The sequence below is a fragment of the Macaca fascicularis genome, chromosome 3 (assembly GCF_037993035.2).
Source record: "Macaca fascicularis isolate 582-1 chromosome 3, T2T-MFA8v1.1".
NCBI lineage: Eukaryota > Metazoa > Chordata > Mammalia > Primates > Cercopithecidae > Macaca > Macaca fascicularis.
The window spans coordinates 25,875,538-25,900,105 of NC_088377.1; the positions used below are offsets into that span (position 1 = coordinate 25,875,538).

General features: G+C 34.8%; 1 protein-coding gene across 4 annotated transcripts in view; it reads right to left on the minus strand.

Annotated features, from left to right (window-relative positions):
* Nucleotides 1-24,568, minus strand: part of NCAM2 (neural cell adhesion molecule 2) — a 570,634-nt gene that overhangs the window by 208,281 nt on the left and 337,785 nt on the right. For all 4 annotated transcript variants that reach the window (XM_005548903.5, XM_065541469.2, XM_065541470.2 and 1 more), the window contains exon 6: nt 4,560-4,677. In XM_005548903.5, coding sequence (XP_005548960.1) covers nt 4,560-4,677 — 118 coding nt within the window. The remainder of the gene's footprint in view (nt 1-4,559; nt 4,678-24,568) is intronic.

The following is a 24,568-nucleotide window of genomic DNA, read 5'->3' on the forward strand; positions in this document are numbered from 1 at the left end:
AGAAAAATCATGACACAGATGGTTTCACGGGAATTTTTCCAGACATTTAAGTAAGAAATAATAAACATTATATAAAAGTTATATTAGAAAACAGAAGAGGAAGAAATACTTCACTACTCATTCTATGAGACTAGTAATGCCCTGACCCCTAAAAACTCAAGAACAAGAAATTGATAGAACAATATTTCTCATAATCATGAATATAAAAAATTCTTAACAAATTATTGACACATTGATTTCACCAATGCATAAAAAGGATAATGCAGTCATGCTTTGCCTAACCACAGGGGTATGTTCTAAGAAATACGTCCCTAGTCAATTTTGTAGCACTGTTTACATCATAGAGTGTATTTACACAAACCAAGATAGTATAGCTTATTACACACCTAAACTATATGGTATGGCCTATTTCTCCTAGGCGGCAAACTTGTACAGCATGTTACTATACTGAATATTGGAAGCAATTGTAACATAATAGTAAATATCTGTGTATCTAAATATATCAAAACATAGAAAAGGTACAGTAAAAAATATGGTATAAAAGTTTTTCTTGCTAGGTGCGGTGGCTCACACCCATAATCTCAGCACTTTGGGAGGCCGAGGCAGGCTAATCACAAGGAGCTCAAGACCAGCCTCACCAACATGGTGAAACGCTGTCTCTACTAATAATACAAAAATTAGCCGAGCATGGTGGCATGAACCTGTAGTCCCAGCTACTCAGGAGGCTGAGGCAGGAGAATCACTTGAACCCGGGAGGCAGAAGTTACAGTGAGCTGACATTGCACCACTGCACTCCAACCTGGGTGACAAAGCGAGACTGTCTCAATAAATAAATAAATAAATAAAGTTAATGCTATGTGTGTGTGTGTATATATAGATATATGACATTTACTGTTGTAAATGGAGCTTCCAGGACTAGAAGTTCTTCTGGGTGACTCAGTGAGTAAGTGGTGAGTGACTGTGAAGGCCTGGGACATTACTGTATAGTACCCTAGACTTTATAAACACTGTATACTTAGGCTACACTAAACATTTTCTTTCTTCAGTAATAAAATTCACTTTAGCTTTTTTTACTTTATATACTCTTAAAATGTTTAAACTCTTGACTCCTTTTTAATAACAGCTTAAAGTACAAACACATTGTATAGCTATACAAAATATTTTCTTTATCGTTTATTTCATAAGGATATATATTTTTTCTTGTTTAAGTTTTTAATCACTAATTTTTTTTCAATAAAGGAAGATACCCACATTAGCCTCGGCCGACTCAGGGTCAGGATTATCAACATCAATGTCTTCCACCTCCACATCTCATCCCACTACAAGGTCTTTTGGGGCAGTAACAGGCATGGAGTTGTCATCTCCTAGGATAGCAATGCTTTCTTATGGAATATTACCTAAAGAAACTGCCTGAGGCTGTTTTACAGTTAACTTTTCTCTTTTATAAGTAGAAGGAGTACACTCTAAAATAATGATTAAAAGTACACTATAGTAATATATAAACCAGTAACATAAGATAAAAGTTGAGATTATTAAAAAACAAACAAGCAAAAAAGAATTGGTGTTTCTGAAAGAGGAGGAAGATAACCAGAACTCTCTCTATGAGTTTGTACACAGAGGGAAGGCCACCCTGCAGGTGCCTTGATCTTAAACACCTAGCCTCCACAATTGTGAGAAAAGAAATTCGTTTTTTTTTTGTTTTTTTTTTTTTGATGGAGTCTCACTCTGTTGCCAGGCTGGATTGCAGTGGCATAAACTCGGCTCACTGCAACCTCTGCCTCCCTGGTTCAAGTGATTCTCCTGCTTCAGCCTCCAGAGTAGCTGGGACTACAGGCGTGCACCACCACGCCCGGCTAATTTTTGTATTTTTAGTGCAGACGGGGTTTCACCATGTTGGCGGTGGCTCAAGCCTGTAATCCCAGCACTTTGGGAGGCAAAGGCGGGCGGATCACGAGGCCAAGAGATCAAGGAATTCCTGTTGTGTGAACTATCCAGTGGGTGGCTTTTTGTTTTGGCAGCTCAAGCTGACTAGTACAACTGACTTCACTTATCTCGCTTGGAAATATTATCTCTATGAAACGATCTGGACATTTCTCTCAGGGCTACTACCCTACATTTCCTGATACTTGTGGGAATTTTTTCTTTTCCTCAAACATGACATGTCTACATGTACAGATGAAAGGTCAGAATTTCCCTCTAACACAAATTTTACCTTTGTTAATGTTACAACCACACATTCTCATCCTCCCAGTATATATTTTATATCCAGAGACTAGAACAATTATTTAGGTTTTCAATAAATTATTATTTCATTCTATCGGAAGGATGAAATAATACCATATGAAGATATGGAGAAGAAAAAATATAGATTTAAATTACTCATTATATTATTCTCTGAATCTGATTTATACTCGTCTATATAGTAATATTTCCAATTAAATAGGAGAAAACAATTTTGAAGAAATGGAAAACTTTCAGAAAAAAATCTCAGCAGAAAAGAAGTCTCGCTGAAAAACCAAGCCAGCTAAAACTTCCCATCTGCTGGAGAATCTTGGTATTCTGGTGAGAAGTAATTGGTAAGCTGTTATTTGAAAGGGTTGTGGTGTAGACAACTAAATATGACCAAACTAAAAGCATCCAGTCTCACAATTACTATTCTCACTTGATGGTAAGTGTTCTAATATTGTCCTAAAGATGGGACTAATGAGGAATCTGCATAACTTAACATCAACATTAACAGGTGGGGAATCTGAAATTACTATCAAACTTGGAATCTCTGTGATCAAGTTATCTCAGAAGTAAAGGAGATTTTCTTCTTAAACCTGGAATCATATTTTTCAAGGGCATATGTTCTAACACTGTAACAATCACACACCCAGTTTCCATGTATTTCTCCCTCAGAAATGATGAAGTGCCCTTAAGTATGAATTCACAGGATAAAGATACATGCTCCCTTCTTGCTCTTGAATGCAGGAAGACTTCTAGCCCCTTTACACAGAACAGTTTACATTTTATAGCATTCCTTAATAAATGACTGAAAAATTATTTCAAAACAAGTTTATTCACCTGTACTTTCCAACCAGCTACTAGTCCTACTATTGGTTTGTGGAATCGTCAATTACATTAGCTAAGATCGGCATAGGCTTGAAGTTTAGGATGTTTTTCCCACTACATACCAAAGTGGAACTATGAGTAACGCAAGCTCATTTTTGTTGTTCAATTTCCTACTCATAGTATTTTTGTGCTTTACTTTCTTTAATCTGTTACATCAATGTTGTTCAAATAAGAAAAAATAAATCTGTTTGGAAATACAAAACCATAGGAAAAAAGATTGTAGAACAATATTTGTTCATTGGAATGAATGATTCAGTGGCTTTTCTGTGATACAATTAGGTCTGATATAGACTTTTAAGGATCCACACGAGTAAACCAGCAGTCACTGGGACAGATGATGATTATCTGGGGTGAATATGTTAATATTCAAGGTGTAATCCTACGAAAAAATACCAACAGTTTGTCGCAAGAAAATTATTGTCTGAAAAGAACATCTAAACGCATAATATTTGAAGAAACATCTCATGTATTGTTAAATCCTCTATTAAAATGATAAGCAGTATAAACAAAGGGTTTAAAGTTGAAGGTAATGTCAGTACATGCTCAAGCACAAAAGAATAAAAGTTAGTTTGGGATTTCAATTATTGCCCTTCAAAGAACTTTTAAAACAATAACCTCATCCTTAGTAAGGACACTTTTGCACATTTGATGTATATTTTACTAATCTTTTAAAATTATTTTTCACTATATGGTTTATGAAGTGATTCTGTAAATACTCGTACCTAATGCTTCTGTAGTAACCTGCATTACTAATGCATGTTTACAAGATGGTCCAGTTTTAAAGTTTATTGTCTCCAAGTTAGTAGTTTGAGACACAATCTAAAAGAATGGAATATTTAAAAATATTTTTGATCTTAATAAAAATCAAATAGTATTTTAAAATTCTAAAAAAAGTAAGTAAACTATCAAATTACAGATGTAGAATACAGAAGTTACTCATTTGATGAGCTGATTTTTAAAAATTACGTATCAAATTCACGGAATTTTAACTCTATAAAATCAGCTTTTTTCTATAATACAATATTTTGTGTATAATACAAATATACACAATTATAATAAAATATGATATTGTATACATATGACAGTGGTGTCAATAACACTAGAATATCTATTTCAAGATACATTGTAGGCATTGTAGGGATAATAAAATGTTTGACTAAGTCACAGGTGCTCCTGGTCCCATTTTTCCAAAAGTCTGCTTTTACAGACAGAATAAGTATAATGGGTACAGCCTTTGACTCAGAATATTAGTGAGGGGTCACACTGTTGATCTCTTTAGCAGTTTAATCTAACCACTTTAAGCCCCAAAAATAGCACCAGGATTTTTTTTTTTAATGAAACTAAAATGCAATGGTTTGCTTTCTACCAAAATGATTAAGATCCCAATACTGTTCCATAAGCCTGATAATGGACACAAGCCAGAGGGAACGGGGTGCATAACCTACCTGAACCAGGAGATGGCAGGTTCTGGAGAGCCTGAGGCCCTGCAGGAAAACGTCATCTCTTCTCCTCTCTCTGCCGTGGCATTAAAAGATTTCTGAGGCATTGAGATTGCTGGCGGCACTGAAGGAGAGATGAATATAGAATCAATAGAGATGAAAACACCTTCACTAACATCATTTAGATAATTTTTGCCACACTTTAAGCTTTCAAACATCACATCTCCATTTATATTAATGAAACTGATTTGGTTTCATAGTAAAATAACTTTATCACTGATCTTCATTCTAATGTGCAATAATTATATCAATTCATTGTAAAGCTTTTTCACTATTAAATCTATTAAATTAAACAATAAAGTATACATTCTAGCAAACATATATACTTTTAGGAACTATGTCTCAGAAAAAGACACCACCACCCTAACTTACACCAATTTGGGGATCTACTTTGAGCATAAGTGGATTTCCTATTTGGGTTCTCATTGGTCTGTGTAATGCCATAAGCAATCAATCACTGCTTCAAAACAGGGCTTTCAAATTAGGTGTCAAACCATAATGTTCTTTCTGATTAACTACACTTAATTTCTTCAAGCAACTATAGAACATTTTATGAAGAGAAACTGCATAAGCCATACAGAAAATGGAAATAGATTTTCATGAACTATTCAATTTTAAAATTAAGCATCTTCAATTTCTAACTAATTACATTGGAAAAACTGTATATGCTGCATATTTGGAACATGTTGAAACTGTTACTGAAATGCACTGTTTGCAATAAACAAATCACTGGCATCCACAATAGAAGCTAAATTTCAAAGCAGAGCATAAATTGTGACTTGATGCACACTTTCATAATTTTAAGCTGAATATCATAAAACAATATTCCTAAAATTAAGTATATTAATAATTTTTACATACACTGAACAATATCAGACAGGCATTTAGAAGTGTGATTATACTCAAATATCTCTACAATTCAGGTCAGCGTTTATGCCGCATTACCTCCATTGATGGTAGAGACAAGAACTGGTATGTAACTTAGTAATTAAACACAATAGATCAAGCTTCTGCCTGTATGAATTTAGAAACAAGAAACATAATCTGACATGTTGACTCTAAAGTAACATAATAATTACTAGTATTACAAAAGATAGAACTTTCTCAGATATTAACTCTGAATTTTAAGTACATTGTCATTTGACTATCTGTACCCTGTTTTTCTTCCTTTGTAATTATGGAAAATAACATTTTAAACAAAATGCATATTTTGCATATCATTATTTATACATTTAGTTGCAAAAGCAGTATTACTCTCTTTAGTACAGTGAAGTCTTTTCATCCCTTAGAGAATTATAATGAAATGAATTCTTTCAAGGATTTGTATTCTGTATGTGTTGAGTAGTCAACACTTTCTGGAAAGTTTCTATTTTATTCTTTAGCTGGAAGGAACACGGGGATGTATAGTGAAGTAGTTCTATTAACTCCCACTAACATGGACATATTAGTCTACCTTCAAGTTGTAATTCCCCCGACTGGCTGCTTCGGCAACAGAGATACCACTAATTTGACAGACGGATTTACCTTTTATCAATAATGGCATTCAGCAACTTCCTATATTTTCTGAGTCTTCCAAGTCTTCCCCCCAACCCTCAAATATTTCTCAGAAGATAAAGATGATATTAACCATGAAATGCCTATTCATGTCCCAGCTTGTTTGGTTCAGATTAATCAGCACCCACTAATTCCTTCAAATGTATTTGAGCCAAGGAAAGCTAACTCCACTCAAGCAGAGTCAGGAAGTATATTCATTTGTAATTCCAATTGTTTTAAATATAAAGCAACAAATAAATGCACACATAGATTTTTCATCTAGCAGAGGACTGCTCATCTTAAGACTCACAACCCTTTTTCTCTCTTTACTTGTTTTTACGTTTTCTTTCTTTGGATTCAGGGGGCACACGGGCAGGTTTGTTAACTGGGTATCTTGCATGATTCTGAGGTTTGGGGTAAAGGTGATTCTGTCATCCAGGTAGTGAGCATGGTACCCAATAGGTAGTTTTTCAGACCATCCCACCTCCCTCTTTCCCCTCTCTAGTAGTCCTCAGTGTCTATTGCTCCCATCTTTATGTCCATAAGTATTCAATGTGAGAATATGAAGTATTTGATTTTCTCTTCCTGTGTTAATTTGCTTAGGATTATGGCCTACAGTTGCATTCATGTTGCAGCAAAGGACATGACTTCATGTTTTTTTTTTTTTCAGTGTAGTATTCCATGGTGTATATGTACTGCATTTCATTTATCCAGTCCACTGCTGATGGGTACCTAGGTTGACTCCATGTCCTTGCTATTGTGGATAGCACTGTGATAATCATACAAGTGCATGTGTCTCTTACAATTTATTTTCCTTTTGGTATTTACCCAATAATGGGATTGCTGGCTCAAACAGCAGTTCTGCTTAAGTTCTCTGCAAAATCTCAAAATTACTTTCCACAATGGTTGAGCTATTTGCATTCCCATTAACAGTGTATAAGCATTCCCTTTTCTCTGAAGTCTTGACAGCATCTGTTATTTTTTGACTTTTATAATAATAGTCATTCTGACTGGTGTGAGATGGTATCTCATTGTGGTTTTGATTTACATTTTGCTGAGGATGAAAGTTGCACACCTATATCCATCGGAACTTTGACAAAGTTAACAAAATGTTGACTCCTTATTCAGTAAGTGGTGCTGGGATAACTGGCAAACCATATGCAAAAGAACCAACTGGACCACTACATTTCATCATACACAAAAATTAACTCAAGATGGATTAAAGGGTTAAATGTAAGGCCTCAAACTATAAAAAAAAGTATATAAAAACACATAGAACATACACTTCTTGACACTGGCTTTGGCAAAGAATTTATGGCTAAGTCCCCAAAAGCAATTGCAACAAATCCAAAAATTGACAAGTGAGACCTAATTAAACTAAACAGCTTCTGCACAGCAAAACAAATTATCAACAGAATGAACAGACAGCCTACAGAATGGGAGAAAATGTTTGCAATCTATACCTCTGATAAAGGTCGAATATCCAGAATCTATAAGGAACTTAAGTCAACCAGAAAAAAAAAAAATCCAATTAAAAATGGGAAAATGACATGAACAGACATTTCTCAAAAGAAAACATAAAAGCGACCAAGAAACATATGAAAAAATGCTCGTTATCACTAGTCATCAGAAAAATGATTTTACATGTAGGGCTGTGTGTCCATTAGAAAGTCACAGAAGTGATCTTGATTCCTGGCCAAGAGAATAGATACAGCAGATTAACACCAAAGTATTTGATAGTTCTAACATTCGCTGTTTATATTCTCAGTCTGTATGAAAAGCTAATTAGGTTATTTCTTTGGGTCTTCCCATAATTTCATTAACACACTTCTTTCCACTGCATTTTATTATATGAAGTTAGAAAAGTGAAACACCTGGGAAACCACATTTGCAAAGCTGATTTTTATTACTCATGGATAGTAAGAAATTACATGTTTTCAGTTAATTTTAAGAACCTTCCTTTGATAACAAATCAAGCACCCTCATTTTACAATTTACATCTTTGACAATTTTTCAGATACTTAACTGCTTATAATATGAGGTAAAGAATGACTAGTATTTTAATATTATATAGCCTCTCAATGTACAATAAGACATCTCAATTATGGAGAATGCATTCATCATGATTTTGATCATGAAATTTTTACTTTCATATAGTCATATCAGGCATCAATGAAATCCATCTGTTTTCTTTTTAAAAAATTTGTATGTTTTGCTCTTCCCTACTGCTGCAAATGCTGTAGTACGATCTAACAGCTCTCAATTTTCATTAATATTGCTTCTGGTTAATTGTCATAATCCTCCATTCTGAATTTATGAGGGTGATCAATTTAAAGTGCTATTTAATGAGAATACTATTCTGGAACTTAAAATGCATACAAAATTTAAAAAATGCAAAGTATAAAATGATAGGCATAAAGAACAATAATTAATTTTATAATTTCATTTGGAAAAAAAAAGTCTATCTTCCTGATTACTATAAACTAAATACGTACATACAATTCTTTTTAAATAAATGTATCTGAGTGGTCTTCAATCTTGAGTGTCAACTGATTTGGTCTATCTGTCCTGTTACAAAATCTAGTCAATAGAGCATTTCTACGCATATTTGACTAATAGCAAATTTTGGGCATTTTCTACATGGTTGTTCCTAATTTGTGAATAGAGTAAAGCAGTGACATAACTGCCATAATGTATTGAGTACTGACTTCTAAAATCAAACCTATCTGAACAACACAGTAAGGGCTTTACACAATACCATCATACTGTAGAAGAGTGAGGATCAAATTGCCTCATTAAGTTGGTTTAAGAAAAATCAAAAAAAAGTTCCATTGACATTTAAAATTACATTGTTAGTGAAAGTTAATATAAGAGGAATCAGCAGTTTAATCAAATAAGTATTTCCTTCCTTAGACAGCAAGTATAAAAATAATCAAAAATTGTTAACTGAAGCTTTGTTGCATTTTCATAATTATGCTTTTCTGCATTTTCTAAGTATTTGCCAAAGGAACCTGATTATTATGTTCTTTTACATTGGCTCTTTACATAGATCATATGTACAAGATCAAAAATAAAATAAAATAAGAGGCAATTAAAATTACTGACTTTATCATTTTCTTGGTTAGTTATTATTGTTTCTTTTCTTTTTCTTTTCTTTTTTTTTTTTTGAGATGGAGTCTCACTCTGTCAGATAGGCTGGAGTGCAGTGGTGTGATCTCAGCTCACTGCAACATCTGCCTCCTGGGTTCAAGTGATTTTCCTGCCTCAGCCTCCTGAGCAGCTGGGACTACAGGCCTGAGCCATCATGACTAATTTTTGTATTTTTAATAGAGATAGGGTTTCACCATATTGGCCAGGCTGGTCTCAAACTCTTGACCTCGTGATCCACCCACTTCAGCCTCCCAAAGTGCTGGGATTACAGGCGTGAGCCACTGCGCCCGGCCTTGGTTAGTTATTTTTATTAATTACAGTTGTTAACTGATATTCACAGAGGATTGATTCCAGGAAATTCATCAGATAGTTGTTATAATGTATTGTTCTTTATTGTATGTTTTCATTGTTGTATTGTTAATTTTATTGCTATTTAAAAAAAATTTTTTTTTTTCCATCCACATTGGTTGAAAACACAAGTGTAAGACCATGGATATGAAGAGCTGACTGTGCTTGCATTTTTTTTTCTTTTTTTTTTTTTTTTTTCGTTTTGATACGGGATCTCCCTCTGTCACCCAAGCTGACATGCAGTGGTGTGATCGCAGCCTCTCACTGCAGTCCCCAACTCATGGGCTCAAGCAGTACTCCTGCCTCACGAGTGTCCCACAGAGCCTGGCCAGCACTTGCATTTATGTATGTAAACACTGATTAATATTTCAATATTTTCTTCTTTCTTTTAAAAACACACCTGTTTCTGTATTCTGCTTCTTTTATCAAGTTGACATTACATGTAAAAGACATATTTATGTCAGTATATAAATCAGTCCTCACTCTCACTCAAACTGATCAGTATTCCAAACCCTGTGGTTACACTGTTGGGCAAGCATAAGACACCTGGCCAAATATGACCAGATATATATCTATTACGGCATTTGTTTATACAATCAATTCTACATTTAATTAACCATAATTGAAATTCATAGGTAAAATGGTAAATGAATGTTTAATATGCTGATTTAAGAATACTAATCAGCTCTTTTGAATTGTCCTTAATAGACATTATGCAATTTTCTATACTAACATTGGATTATTTTTATAATCAGAGAAGTATAAATGAACAAATTAAAAAACATAAAAACAAAAATTTTAATAAATATTTAATACAATTTACTAAAGCTAATCCATCACTAGACGTCTACAACATTTTACCAACAAGCTAAGGGGCTTATTAAATAAAATCTAAGTGAAAAGATACAGTTGAAAGTAGGGAAAACATTACTGTGACTTTATTTTTATCAAAAGAAGTCTTTCCACAGTACAAGATAATAATTAAATAAAAGGCCATAGTTAATATGGAAGATCTCTCAAGTCAATAAATGCGTAAATAAGTAAATGCAAGCTTGAATGTTCCTTTAATTCTTGAAAGCTAATTTCACCATTAAATACAGCAATTTTTATACTCTTTCAGCGTACATTCTACAGTTAATAATATTCTACATCAAAGGCCCCCAGAATGTTTCAAGAAACCTTGAGGTCCCAAACACCTTTCAGAAGTTCTCTTGGGTCACCCCTCTTCCAACCAAGTATCTGCGTGCAGACGGATTTTCTTCTGAGAAAGTCAGCTATTGGATTGTGCTAATGGAGAAAAAGTGCAATTATCTCCTTATCCGAAAGTCTTTCTCAGGTTCTGAAATATATTAGGAAAGACTGAATGCAGAAACAGATCTGAGAATCCACCTGTTTTATGTCAACGTATACATTAAAGAAAAGTTTTGAGACCGCCTGGAATACAAAATGGATTAGAATACAAGTTGGTAATTCAAATTTAAAAAGAAGTTAAGGCCTAGCATGGTGGCTCGCACCTGTAATCCCAGCAATCTGGGAGGCTGAGGCAGGAGAATCGCCTGAGCCCAGGAGATTGAGATGAGTCTGAGTAACATAATAAGACCCTGTCGCTACAAAAAAAACAGAAAAAATTAGCCGGATAGGATGGTGTGTACCTGTAGTCCCAGCTATTTAAGAGGCTGAGATGGGAAGATAGCTTGAACCTGGGAAGTCAAGGCCATAGGGACCTGTGATTGTGCCACTGCACTCCAGCCTGGGCAACAGAGTAAGACTCTGTCTCAAAAAAATAATTAACTAATTTTAAAAATCTTATAAAACTTATAAGAAAAATAATGTATAATAAAAGTCATAGTGTGTATTGAAAAGTGATCTAAAGGTGTAAGATTTCAGAACATATTTTTAGAGTTGGTAATACTTTTGCAAAATTCTGCAGAAAATATTCTGTTGGAAAGTACAAGTAAGTGTGAAGAGTTCAGGACTGATCAAGGAAAAAGCTATGATGATAGGAGGCATTAAGGCACAATGAATTTGACTTGGGTGGTACTCATACAGGTTGCTTGACATGGGAAGTTCCTGATAGCAGGGGGCTGTTTAAAGACACCATGTCCAGTCACCACTCAGAGAGTAGGAGAAGGGGAAGGGAACTCCTCGAAGAGTGAATTATCTGAGAGGGAGCTCATGTGTCCAGGTGATGTCACTCAGCAGTACAGCAGAGTCTCTCAGACTCTCTCAGAAGGTAGAAGGGCAGCTATAGGCTTGGTGTCTTGTATTGCCCTTGGAGTTTGCATATGGCTAGCAGAAGTTGGGTGCAGTTTTGCAGTTTCCAAAGCAGGCTGATTGTAAATGTTTAAAATAGGCTTATGCAGGGTAATTTTAAACAGCCGGATGTGTAAATTTTTGAATTTGGCATTCGCGGGTTTATGTGCTAATGGTCCAAGGACCAATATACAGGGGCTATATTTGTTTTATTTATATACCAAGAATAAAAATGGCCTGGCACGGTGGCTAATGCCTGTAATCCCAGCACTTTGGGAGGCTGAGGCAGGCAGATCGCCTGACGTCAGGAGTTCGAGACCAGCCTGGCCCACATGGTGAAAAAAATACAAAAATTAGCCAAACGTGGTGGTGGGCGTCTGTAATTTCAGCAACTCGGGAGGCTGAGGCAGGAGAATCACTTGAACCTGGGAGGCAGAGGTTGCAGTGAGCTGAGATTGAGCCATTGCACTCCAACCTGGGCAACAGAGCAAGACTCTATAACAAAAAGAAATAAAATGAAATAAAGATAAAATTGGAAGATGATGGAGATGTCAGGGAGAGTTATCTTGGTTTCAAAAACTGGTCATTTTACTGTAATATCTTAATAATACAAAAAATAAATATATGAACTGGTGTTTCAATTTTGGCAAGTTATTATTGCATGTTTTTAAAATAAGTTAATGGGTGCAGCACACCAACATAGCACATGTATACATATGTAGCAAACCTACACGTTGTGCACATGTACCCTAGAAGTTAAAGTATAATAATAACAAAATAAATAAAATAACAAATTTTGTAAGAATAGCGTTATTTCTACCTTTGATAAACTGCCAGAAAGAGAGAAGAATTGGAAACACTTTCATTTTCTCCCCTACAAATCTTTTAATTTTTATCCCATTAACTAAGAAAAGTATGGCTTTAAATACAAAGCTTTCAAAAGGCAGTAAGAATCCTAAATGGTAGGCTAAATGTTCAAAGTCACACTGAAGTTAATTTGAGAAATCTTGCAGTGTCCTATCTCCCCACTTAATATGACCATTATATTTGGAGAGAATGTGTATGAATTCTGTTTGAAGACTCTTAAAAGTAAATCGCAGTAGAAATATTCCTACTAAGAACATAACAGAATTTAAAATATCACCAGACAAACTGTGAGGTAACAATTTTTTTTTTTTTTTTTTTTCAGAATTCCATAGCCTGAATTGACGGCATCACAAAACCCAGAAGTTGTCATCAACACTGCTCAAGAAAGGTCCAAGAAAGAGAAGCCTTCCAGTTCAGACTCAGGAAGCAGGAAGTAAATCTGGCAGTGACAATGTCAACAGAGGAAAGGTGCAAACACCCAATTCTCTGAGAGATGACATGCTTCTTCAATCAGATAAACTGCAGTCCTAAGAGCAAAATCTCCCATTGCTTTTATCCTCCTCATTTATCGGAACAGTTGAACCAGAATAAGGGCATATCCCGGCTTTCTAGTCGGAGGACTAAAAAGTGGCGACTTAAGGAGCAGGAAAGTACATCGGAGATCATAGAGTAGGAAGGTCTTAGAAAAGCATCCACAGCAAGTTCTTTATGAAATCTTGAGCTCTGTCCTGAGCTGTGCTTATTGAATCTGATTCTAAACAGTGCCAAGATTTTGTGAATTTAACTAAAAGGTAAACCTCCACAAAGGTCGTGGAATGGTCATTGGTACACACCGACAAATACTGAAAGGTAACGAAAATGCAGTCTGTATATAAAACCAAGAAGGATGGTCAGAATTTGTTGTCTGATCTAAACAAACTGATTGCCTACAAAAATAACAAAAAAAAGTGAACATTTTCCATAATGCTGAAATAAGATCCAGAGTCTGATTATGTAATATTGAAAGTCCTAAATATAATCTATTGTTTCACCTGTTAAGAACTAGGAAAATCATGTCATTGGAAATGCCAATGGCATGCTGACACATGTTGGATTATCTAAAAGCTATTTTAAAGCAACTGTTTAAAACATGTTCTAAATAATTAGGTGAAATAAATGGAAATATGGAACATCTCTCCAAAGGCATACAATATATTTTTAAAACCCCAAATAAATATTAGCATTCTACTTATGTTAACAACAACAACAAAATTCATGGATGTGATGAATGGACTGACAGAGAGTTATCAAACACAAAGAATTAGAAATGGAAGTTATCCAATTTTGAAAACAAAAGGAAAAATATTAAAGAAAAAATGAATAGCCTTCAGGAACTTCTTAGACAATACCAAAATGTCATGAAATCTAAGAAGGAAAACAGAAAGAGAACCAGTACAAAATAATGTAGGTATACACAAACACACACACACACACACACACACACATATGTATCAATGCATCTGACATCTGAAAACTTCTCAAATAGGCCAACAGCATCAAACCCAAGACAAACCCAGCACAGTTCATGTAGAGACACATCATAATCAAACCTTTACAAACCAAAAATATACAAACACCAAAATATGCAATAGTTATAGGAGAACAATGATTCACATGACTGTGAATTTCTTACCAGAAATCATGAAGGCCAAAAGGAAATGAAACAAAATTTGTAAAGTTCTGAAAGAACAGAACTGTCAAAGCAAGGTCTATGTTCAGCAAAATATCCTTCAGACATGAAGGTAAAGGAGAACTATTACAATTTCTCCCAGCAGACCTGATATAAAAGAATTGCTCAAGGCACTTTTTCAAAGAGAAAGTAAATTAAATCAAAGGAAACATCAAACTCTAGAAATAAAGAATGAGTTACAAATAGTAAATATCTGAGAAATATGTCACACTATTCACTTTTTAAGTTATTTAAAGTAATTTAATGGTTGAAAGAAAAAACAAATTCTCTGATGGAATTTTCAATGATGGAGGTATAATACATAGGAAAAGTATGATATAAAGAGGAGAAGATGTAGGGACCTATATGATGCTATACTTTCTACATTCAAATTGAAATGGTAAACATTGATTCCAAGTTAAATAGGGACATTGAATTACAAGGGCAACACCCCCTCCCCACAAATTGTGAAAACAGATATAGCCAGAAGCATCATAGATACAATAAAATCAAATTCTAAATAATGTTCAATAATCGAGAATTTAGAGCAGGGAAAATAGAAGAATGAAAGACAAAAAGAACAAACTAAAATAACATTTTAAAAATGGCACATCTGAATGAAGTGTAAATGGCTTAATTTCGTGAATAAAAACACAGAAACTGGCATAATGAATAAAATATAACCTAACTATATGCTGTCTATAAAAAATTGCTTGAAATGTAATGATAAAGCCAGGATAAAATAAAAACAATAGAAAAATATGCCATTCAAATTCTAATCAAAAGAAAGCTGCAGTGGCTATGTTAATATCAGAAAATGAAGGTTTCAGAACAAATGAAATAAAAAGATGTAAAAGAGAATATTACATAATGATAAAAGGGCCAATTCAGCAGAAAAACATGACAATCAGGACATGACAAGCAGGAAAACATGTGCATCAACCTGAAAAAGTGCTTCAAAATATATGAAGCAAAATCTGACAGACAAAAACAAGTGGAACAAATTCACAATTACTGTTTGGGAAAGCCTAATAAACTAGATAAACATGAGCAAAATAAGCAAAAATTAAGCAGAAGGAAGAAAACAACATAAAAGAAAAGGACAATAATGAAACTGAAAACAAAACAAAATGAGAAAAATTTTTTAAATGAAGTTTATTTGGAATAACTGATTATAATTAATCATAATACAATAATTAAACCTCCAGCAAGACTCAGGATGAACAAAGGAGAGATGACACGTATTGCCAATATCAGGATTGAAAGAAGAGATATCAGCACAGATTCGACAGATAATAAAAATATTTTTAAAAATCCAGAGAATGGGCCCGGCGTGGTGGCTCACGCCTGTAATCCCAGCACTTTGGGAGGCCAAGACGGGTGGATCACGAGGTCACGAGATTGAGACCATCCTGGCTAACACGGTGAAACCCCGTCTCTACTAAAAATACAAAAAACTAGCCGGGCGTGGTGGCGGCGCCTGTAGTCCCAGCTACTCGGGAGGCTGAGGCAGGAGAATGGCGTGAACCCGGGAGGCGGAGCTTGCAGTGAGCTGAGATCGCACCACTGCACTCCAGCCTGGGCGACAGAGTGAGACTGTCTCAAAAAAAAAAAAAAAAAAAATTCCAGAGAATGTTATGCATACAAACTTATCAATATTGAAAATACGAACCACTTCCTTGAAAACCAGAAACCACAAAGTTACTCAAAATAAAATACATAACAAAAACTATCCTATAATTATTAAAAATATAAAAAATACATTTATTTAAAGATAAATCAAAAATCTCCTGAAAGGAGATATTTAGACCCAGATAGTTCATCTGTTGAATTTAAAAAAAGACTTAAAGAAGAAATAATAGCATTTCTATACAATCTCTTTCAGAAAATATAAGAGAAGAGAATGTTTTTCAACTCATTTTATGAACACAGCATTATGCTGATAATTTAACAAGTCATATATGGTACCAGAAAATAAGCCTACATATCAATATCTCATGAAAATAGGCATTTTATAAAAAAAAAAATTAGAAAAAAAATCTAGCTGTAAATAGAATCTAGCTGTAAATAGAAATATATCAACACTAAGTTTTTGTGAATGTAAGGCTGACACAATACTGTTATCAGTAAACAGTTTCTTTAAACTGTTAGGTTGGATAGATTGCGTATTAATATAATTTAGTTATACAACATTAGTGAATAGAACTTCAGAAACCTCTGAACCTTTTAGCATCAACTCATATTATTAAACAATTGTTCTTTAAACTGTTAGGTGGATAAATTAATTGAATATATTTAAATCATATTAATTACAATAAGTATAATTAAATTATATTAAGTATATTAAGCATATTAATCAATACCCAATTAATTTACCCAACTTAACGGTTTAAAGAAAAAATCATGGGCCGGGCGCGGTGGCTCAAGCCTGTAATCTCAGCACTTTGGGAGGCCGAGACGGGCAGATCACGAGGTCAGGAGATCGAGACCATCCTGGCTAACACAGTGAAACCCCGTCTCTACTAAAAAATACAAAAAACTAGCCGGGTGACTACTAGCGCCTGTAGTCCCAGCTACTCGGGAGGCTGAGGCAGGAGAATGGCGTGAACCCGGGAGGCTGAGCTTGCAATGAGCCGAGATCTGGCCACTGCACTCCAGCCTGGGCAACAAAGCGAGACTCCGTCTCAAAAAAAAAAAAAAAAAAAAAAAGAAAAAATCATTTAATAATATGAGTTGATGCTAAAACACAGAAACAACAAAATTTCACATCCATTCATGATAAAAACTCTGAGCAAACTATGAACAAAGAAGACTTCTTTATCATGATGAAAAACATCTGCCAAAAAATTTAGACCTAACATTGATATATAGGTAAAGAAGTGAATACTTTATCTGTAAGACCAGGAGCAAGTAAGGAAATTCACTGTCAGCACTCCTATTAAACCTCATACTGATAGAACAACTCTGTATAGGCAAGTTATAATAGATTTAAGACACACAGGCAGAAAAAAAATAAATGTTTTCTAATTTGCTGAAATTAGAAATAGATTGTTATATACAATATAAGCTCAAGGAATCTTAAAAAAAATTGCTAGAACTAATTATGGAGTGCACACAGTCAAAGGACTAAAGAAAAACACCCCAAATCAAATATTATATGCATATTAGCAATAAACATTTGTAAATCAAAATTTTAAAAAAAATGTACAACAGCTCCAAAACTATCATACTTAGGTGCCAGTCAAGCAAAATTTATGTATGCTATCTGAATGCTGAAAACTACAATGGATCTGATAACAGAAACAAAAAAAAAGACTTTAATAAATAAGAAGTCATACCATATTAATATATTTGTAGACTCAAGATAGAAAATAAAGTCAAATTCTTTCAAAACTAATATAAAGCTTTTTCACAATTCTGATTAAAATCCCAGCCTGATACGTCTGTGCAGACAAATTGTTGTGAAATTTTAAATGGAAGGCAAATAAATTATAATTTCTAGAACCCTTTTGTAAAGGAACAGTTGGATAAATGATACTACCTGACTTTAAGTGCATTGTTAATGCACTGTAATATTTTGAAAGAAATATTTCCTGAGCAGTAGGTCTCAACTGTGGGACTTACTATAAAGCTGTTCTAAAGCTGTGCTAATATGGCACCCTGGAAAAGATAAAATTATAATGGCAGGGAAAGAAGTGGTGCTTGTCAGTGTTTAGAGATTGAAAGAAGAAGTCATTACAAAGGGATTAGAGGTGATTTGGGATGAAAGAACAATTCTGTACTGACTGTAGTAGTGCCAATATGAATCTATGTATACGTTAAAATTCATAGAACTCTACAATTAAAAAAGTGAATTTTACTGTATGTTAACTTGAAAACAAACATTAAAAACCATATTGATAGTTTAAAAAATTGTCATTGTGTTTTGTAACAATTACAATCAGATTCAATAAGCTGATGCTCTGAAACAGCCCACCCTCCTGGAGAAGTCAGTTCCTGATTGTTCTAAAGCAGAAAAACATTTTTAATTCTGCCTATGTGAGGGAATCATGACTCTTGTTCAAGGAATGCCTGTTTCTACTTCAGTTCATCAGACTCTTCCTCTTTCTTTAAATCATTGCTCTGATCTAACCAAAGTATTCGGAAGATTCCTTCACTTCCTACTGTTTGTTATGAACTTCAGATTGCACTGGTTGTATATTCTTCATGTTCCTGAGACACCTAAAATGTGGGCCATGTTTCAATTCATAGCGCAACATATTTTGAAAAACCATTGTGATATCCTGCTGTTAAAAATTCACTGGCAAACCTCAGGTAGAATTAAAGTAATTAGCTAATAAAAAAAATTTAATTATAGAACAAAATGTATGGATAAAGTAGGCAGAAAGTGAAATTCAGACACAGCAATAGCTATCTGAAATTGCTTTGAGTTTAGTACAGTATAAGAGACAAAAATATTTAGAAGTCAGGTCGTCCTATTACTAGGATACATTTTTCAAAACCTTAAAACACTGAAATTTTGTTTGCTGTACTGAAACATATATCTAAAAATATCAGTTTCCAGCCAAGATGCAGAAACATGTATCCAATTTATCTTAGCAACTGAAACAGCTAAAAATATCAGAAACATTGTATAAAACAACTGTTTTTCAAGACTTTGTGAATCAGTCAATGAAATCATTCAATAGAAATTCCTAAAATATGGGGGGAAATGAGGTGAGTCCTGCTGTGCCTCACCTTATTGTCTAGAGAGAGTTTCTAGACTGCAGCATAGGAATGAGGATCCTAGTTGGAGTTTAGAGGTCTCCCTGAGTCAAGAGGTAGTGCTAGTAGTACAGGGAAGTGGATATTGGCTATAGTTCACAGGGCACAGTGCCAGACGGGACTGAATGGCAAGGTGAGGATTCCCTGAGATTTGCAGAGATTAACCCGGGAGTCTCCAGATGAGTACTGATGAGTGCACCCATGAGAGGAAACTAACTGAGGCCAGGGAAAGAACTATGCAAAAGAATTGGAAGGGACAATTTCCAAGCTCAAACAGAGCAAACAAAAGTTCATATTCTCATGAGCCAGAATAAAACCAACTCCTAATGCATGACAGATAAGGAACTCAGAAACATTCTTATCTCATGGGTGAGGCAAAGAAAGTCCAGAACTATTCTGATCAAACTTAACAAAGCTCGAAGGCATACACTGAAGGATTAAATTGTTTCCAAGTAGTTCATCTATATTTCCAGAAAAAAAAGGTCTAAAATATTGAAAAGAACAGCAACAACAACAACAACAACAAAAAAAAACAGCAGATAAAGAGGTAACATTTATAACGTCTAGCATCCGAGCTAAAATTATTATGAAAAGAAGCAGGAAATATAAGATATAATAAGGATAAAATATAATCGGCCGAAAACTAACCCAGGAATAACATAGACGATAGTACACAATAACATTAGATCAGTTATTATGATGGCATTCCATGCAACCAAAAATCTAGATGAAAGACTGATCATGTTGAAGACTTCATAGAAATTTAACTTATTTTTATTTTTATTTTCAGTTCTGGGGTAGGTATTTTAAAAATCATGTGTCTACATATTAAAAGCTAAAGTGCCTGAGATGAAGACTTCAGCAGAATGAACAGTGGATTAAACACTGCCAAAGAAAAGATTAGTAAACTAGAACATGAAATATGAGAGAAAATCCAAAAATTAATACACAAAGAAAAAAAAAAGAAAGAAAATGATCAAAAATGAAACATAAGATTTTTTTCTGAAAATTACTCAGAAAATGAAAGATAAGATCAAGATCAGTTGGGTACATTCAAGTGGCCTATATATGTGAAATTGGAGTCCCAAAGGAATGTGGGACAGAGAACAATATGTGAACATCTAATGACTAAAACTTTTCTAAATTTGTTAAAAATGATCAACCAAGGTCATCAGCAAAACCTGGGTACAGGTATGATGAAGAAAGCTTCACCAAGGTATAATGTACCCATACGGCTTAAGAAAAGCGATAAAGCAAACATCTCTAAGAATCTGGGGGTGACTGGTTGGATGGGGTACTTTATGTACAGAGGAACAAAATGTCAGAGGAGTTTCTAACTAAAAAAACTCAGGCAAACATAATGATTCATAATTTGTATAGTACTGAAAGAATACAACCTGTTAATTTAGAATTCTATTTAAAGCAAAAATGTATTTTATATATAAAAGTAAAATAAAGGTTTTCTCAGACATACGGTAGGTGAACCGAATTGTCAGCAACAGAAGTGCACTACAAGAAATGCTAAAGGAAGTCATTGAAGCATCTGGGGACTTATACCAGACAGAAATCTGGATTTACACAAAGTATTGAAAAACCTTGCAAATACTAACTATGCAGATAAATATAAAATACTTTTTTCTAATAATTAATTTTAATGTAATCATTTATTAATATGAGCTAATTGCAAGTTTGAAGCTATACATTGTGTGTGTGTGTGTGTGTGTGTGTGTATGCATAGCACAGTTGTTGGGGGAAGAATAATGCCTCTTCCCAGAGATGTCAATGCCCTAACACCTGCCCACCTATGAACACATTAAATATCATGATTAAAAAAGACTTTGCAGGTGTTTTTTAAGGTTACAGACATTAACTGAGGAAATTATCATGAATTATCTAGGGGAGGCCAATCACACGATCCTCTTTTCATCTGATATTAAAAGCAGAGATTTCTCTTCCGCTGTAAGAAGAGGAGGGCAGAAGAGATGCGGCAGAAGAGAGATGCGTTGGAAACATTCCAAGTATAGGCTGGCTTGAATATACTGCTGCTGGCACAGAGCTTCAGAGACTCCCATTCAAGGATCAGAAAGGAGTTGCTCAAAGGTAAAGGCAGCCTCCTCCAGGTGACTTCTAGCAAGCAAACAGGACCTCCGTCCAACAGAAGAAAGAGGCTGAATTCTGCCAATAACCTGAATCATATTAGGAAGGATTCTGCCCGAGAGCCTCCAGGAAAGATCACAGTCCTCCTGACCCCTGGATTGTGATCTTGTAATATGCTGAGCAGATCCCAGCAGAGCCTATGTGGACTTCTGACCTACTAATTAATTTATGCTGTTTTGAGCCACAAAATTTGTTGTAATTTGTTGGAGCAGAAATAGAAAACTATTATGAGTTTTATGATTAATGTAACACTATCTGATAAACTTAGCACAAAGGCTGGAGGGGGTACATTTTACATTATATGTGAAGTAGTGCAACATCATTTGAAAAAAGACTGAAAACCACGTACTAAAGTAAGAATGAGTTATAGTTAATAAAACAAAATAGGAAATTAATTGATTCTTTAAAAATATTCAAAAATGAGCCGGGTGCGGTGACTCATGCCTCTAATCCCAGCACTTTGGGAGGCCGAGGCAGGCGGATCACGAGGTCAGGAGATCGAGACCATCCTGGCTAACACGGTGAAACCCCGTCTCTACTAAAAGTACAAAAAACTAGCCGGGCGTGGTGGCGGCGCCTGTAGTCCCAGCTACTCGGGAGGCTGAGGCAGGAGAATGGCGGGAACCCGGGAGGCGGAGCTTGCAGTGAGCGGAGACTGCGCCACTGCACTCCAGGCTGGGCGACAGAGCGAGACTCCATCTCAAAAAAAAAAAAAAAAAAAAAAAAATTAAAAAATTAAAAAAAGAAACAGAAGAAAAAGAAAACTATGAACCAATAAGATATCAGACAATACATAACAACATGGTAGGCTTAAACCCAATTACATCAATAATATATTCAATATGTAGCACTCTAATTCAAACGCAGACATTGTCAGAATGGATGAAAAAAACACAACTGTATACATCCTACAAAAACCCACTTTAAATATAGATAAATGCTTATTTGCAACAACATGGATAGTACTGGAGATCATTATGTTAAGTGAAATAAGCCAGGCACAGAAAAGCAAACCTTGCATGTTCTCACTTATTTTTAGGATCTAAACATCAAAGCAATTGAATTCACGGAACAGAGAGTAGAAGGATGATTAACACGGTCTGGGAATTGTAGTGGGGGTTGGAGGGGGAGGTGGGGATGGTAAATGGGTATAAAAATAGAAAGAATAAAAAAGTCTTACTATTTGATACCATAACAGGGTGACTATAGTCAATAACAATGCAATTGTACATTTTTAAATCTCTTAGAGTGTAACTGAATTGTTGTAACTCAAAGGAAAAATGCTTGAGGGGATGCATACCCCATTCTCATGTAAAGATGCTTCTTTCACATGCATCCTTGTATCAGAAAACCTCAAGTACCCTATAAATATATATGCCTACTATGTACCTTCAAAATTAAAATACGTTTAAATTAAAAGAAAGGAAAAAAGATCCACAACGTAAACCTTAATGGAAAAAATGCTGGGGTAGCTAGATTGCTAACACTCAGGTATTGGAACAAATATTATCTGGGAGAAACAGAATCAATTCCTAATGAGAAAGAAGTCAGTTCATCAGGAGGACATCATGATTCTAAACTTTTATCTATATAATAAGAGAGCATAAAAATTCATGAAGAATAGTCCAGGTGTGGTGGCTCATGCCTGAAATCCCAGCACTTTGGGAGGCCAAGGCGGGCGGATCACGAGGTCAGGAGATTGAGACCATCCTGGCTAACAAGGTAAAACCCTGTTTCTACTAAAAATACAAAAATTAGCCAGGCGTGGTGGCGGACGCCTATAGTCCCAACAACTAGGGAGGCTGAGGCAGGAGTATGGTGTGAACCCGCGAGGCAGAGCTTGCAGTGAGCCGAGACTGTGCCACTGAACTCCAGCCTAGGTGTCAGAGCAAGACTCCATCTCAAAAAAAAAAAAAAAAAAAAGAAGAACAAACTGATAGAATTGTGAAGAGAAATAGACAAATTCTAAATTTTGTTACAGTTTAAACAGCTATTTCTCAATAATAGAGCAAGTAGATAAAATAGATACAGAAGACTTGATTAACATTACCAATTGACCGCACCCTAACTGATAATTACCAAAACATTAACCTACATCAACAAAGTACACATTCTTTTAAAGTGCATAGGAATATTCTTGAAATGACCTAAATTGTAGTATGTTATCTGACTTCACTAAAATCAAATTAGAAATTCATGACAGAACTATATCTGGAAAATTCACATACAATTGGAAGCTAAGTGACATACTTCTAAATGTTTCATGGGATAAATAATAAATCAAAAGAGAAATTACAAAACATTTTAAAATGAATGGCAATGCATATGCAATATATCAAAACTTGTGAAATAAAGTTGAGGTAGACATATAGGGAATTATTCAGCACTAAATGCACGCATTAGAAGAGAAGAAAGATTTCAAATCAGTGTTCTCAAGTTGAACCTTAAGAAAACAGAAAAAAAGATCAGTATACCCCCAATAAGCCAGAAAAGATAAAATAATAAAGAGCAGATGGCAAGCTGATAAAACAGGAAAAGGAAAAACAAATATAAAAATCAAGAAAAACCAAAAGCTGTTTCTTTGAGAGATCAATATAACTAATAAAACTCTATCCAGTCTGATCAGAAAGGAGGCAGAAAGAGAAAAATTCATTATTGATAAAAAATCTCTTAGTAATCTAGTAAAAAGTCACTTTCTCAGCTTGATTAAAAAATCCCTGAAAAGCCTATGTCTAAAAACATATTTGATATTACAAGAATGAATGCCCTGGCCCCCAAAGTGTATGGATGAGGCCAAGTGTTTTCAATTGTATCACTTCCATTCACCAGTAGAGTCTGTCTACTCAGTACAATAAGGCAAAGTTGAAAAACATACAGACGGGAAAGGAATAAGTAAAAATGTCTTTATTCATGGTGATATTATTATTATTATTATTATTATTATTTGAGACAAAGTCCTGCTCTATTGCCCTGGCTGGAGTGCATTGGCATAATCTTGGCTCACTGCAACCTCCGCCTCCTGTGTTCAAGCGATTCTCATGCCTCAGCCTCCCAAGTATCTGGGATTACAGGTGCCTGCCACCACGCTCAGCTAATTTTTGTATTTTTAATAGAGATGGGATTTCACCATGTTGGCCAGGCTGGTCTTGAACTCCAGACCTCAGGTGATCCACCG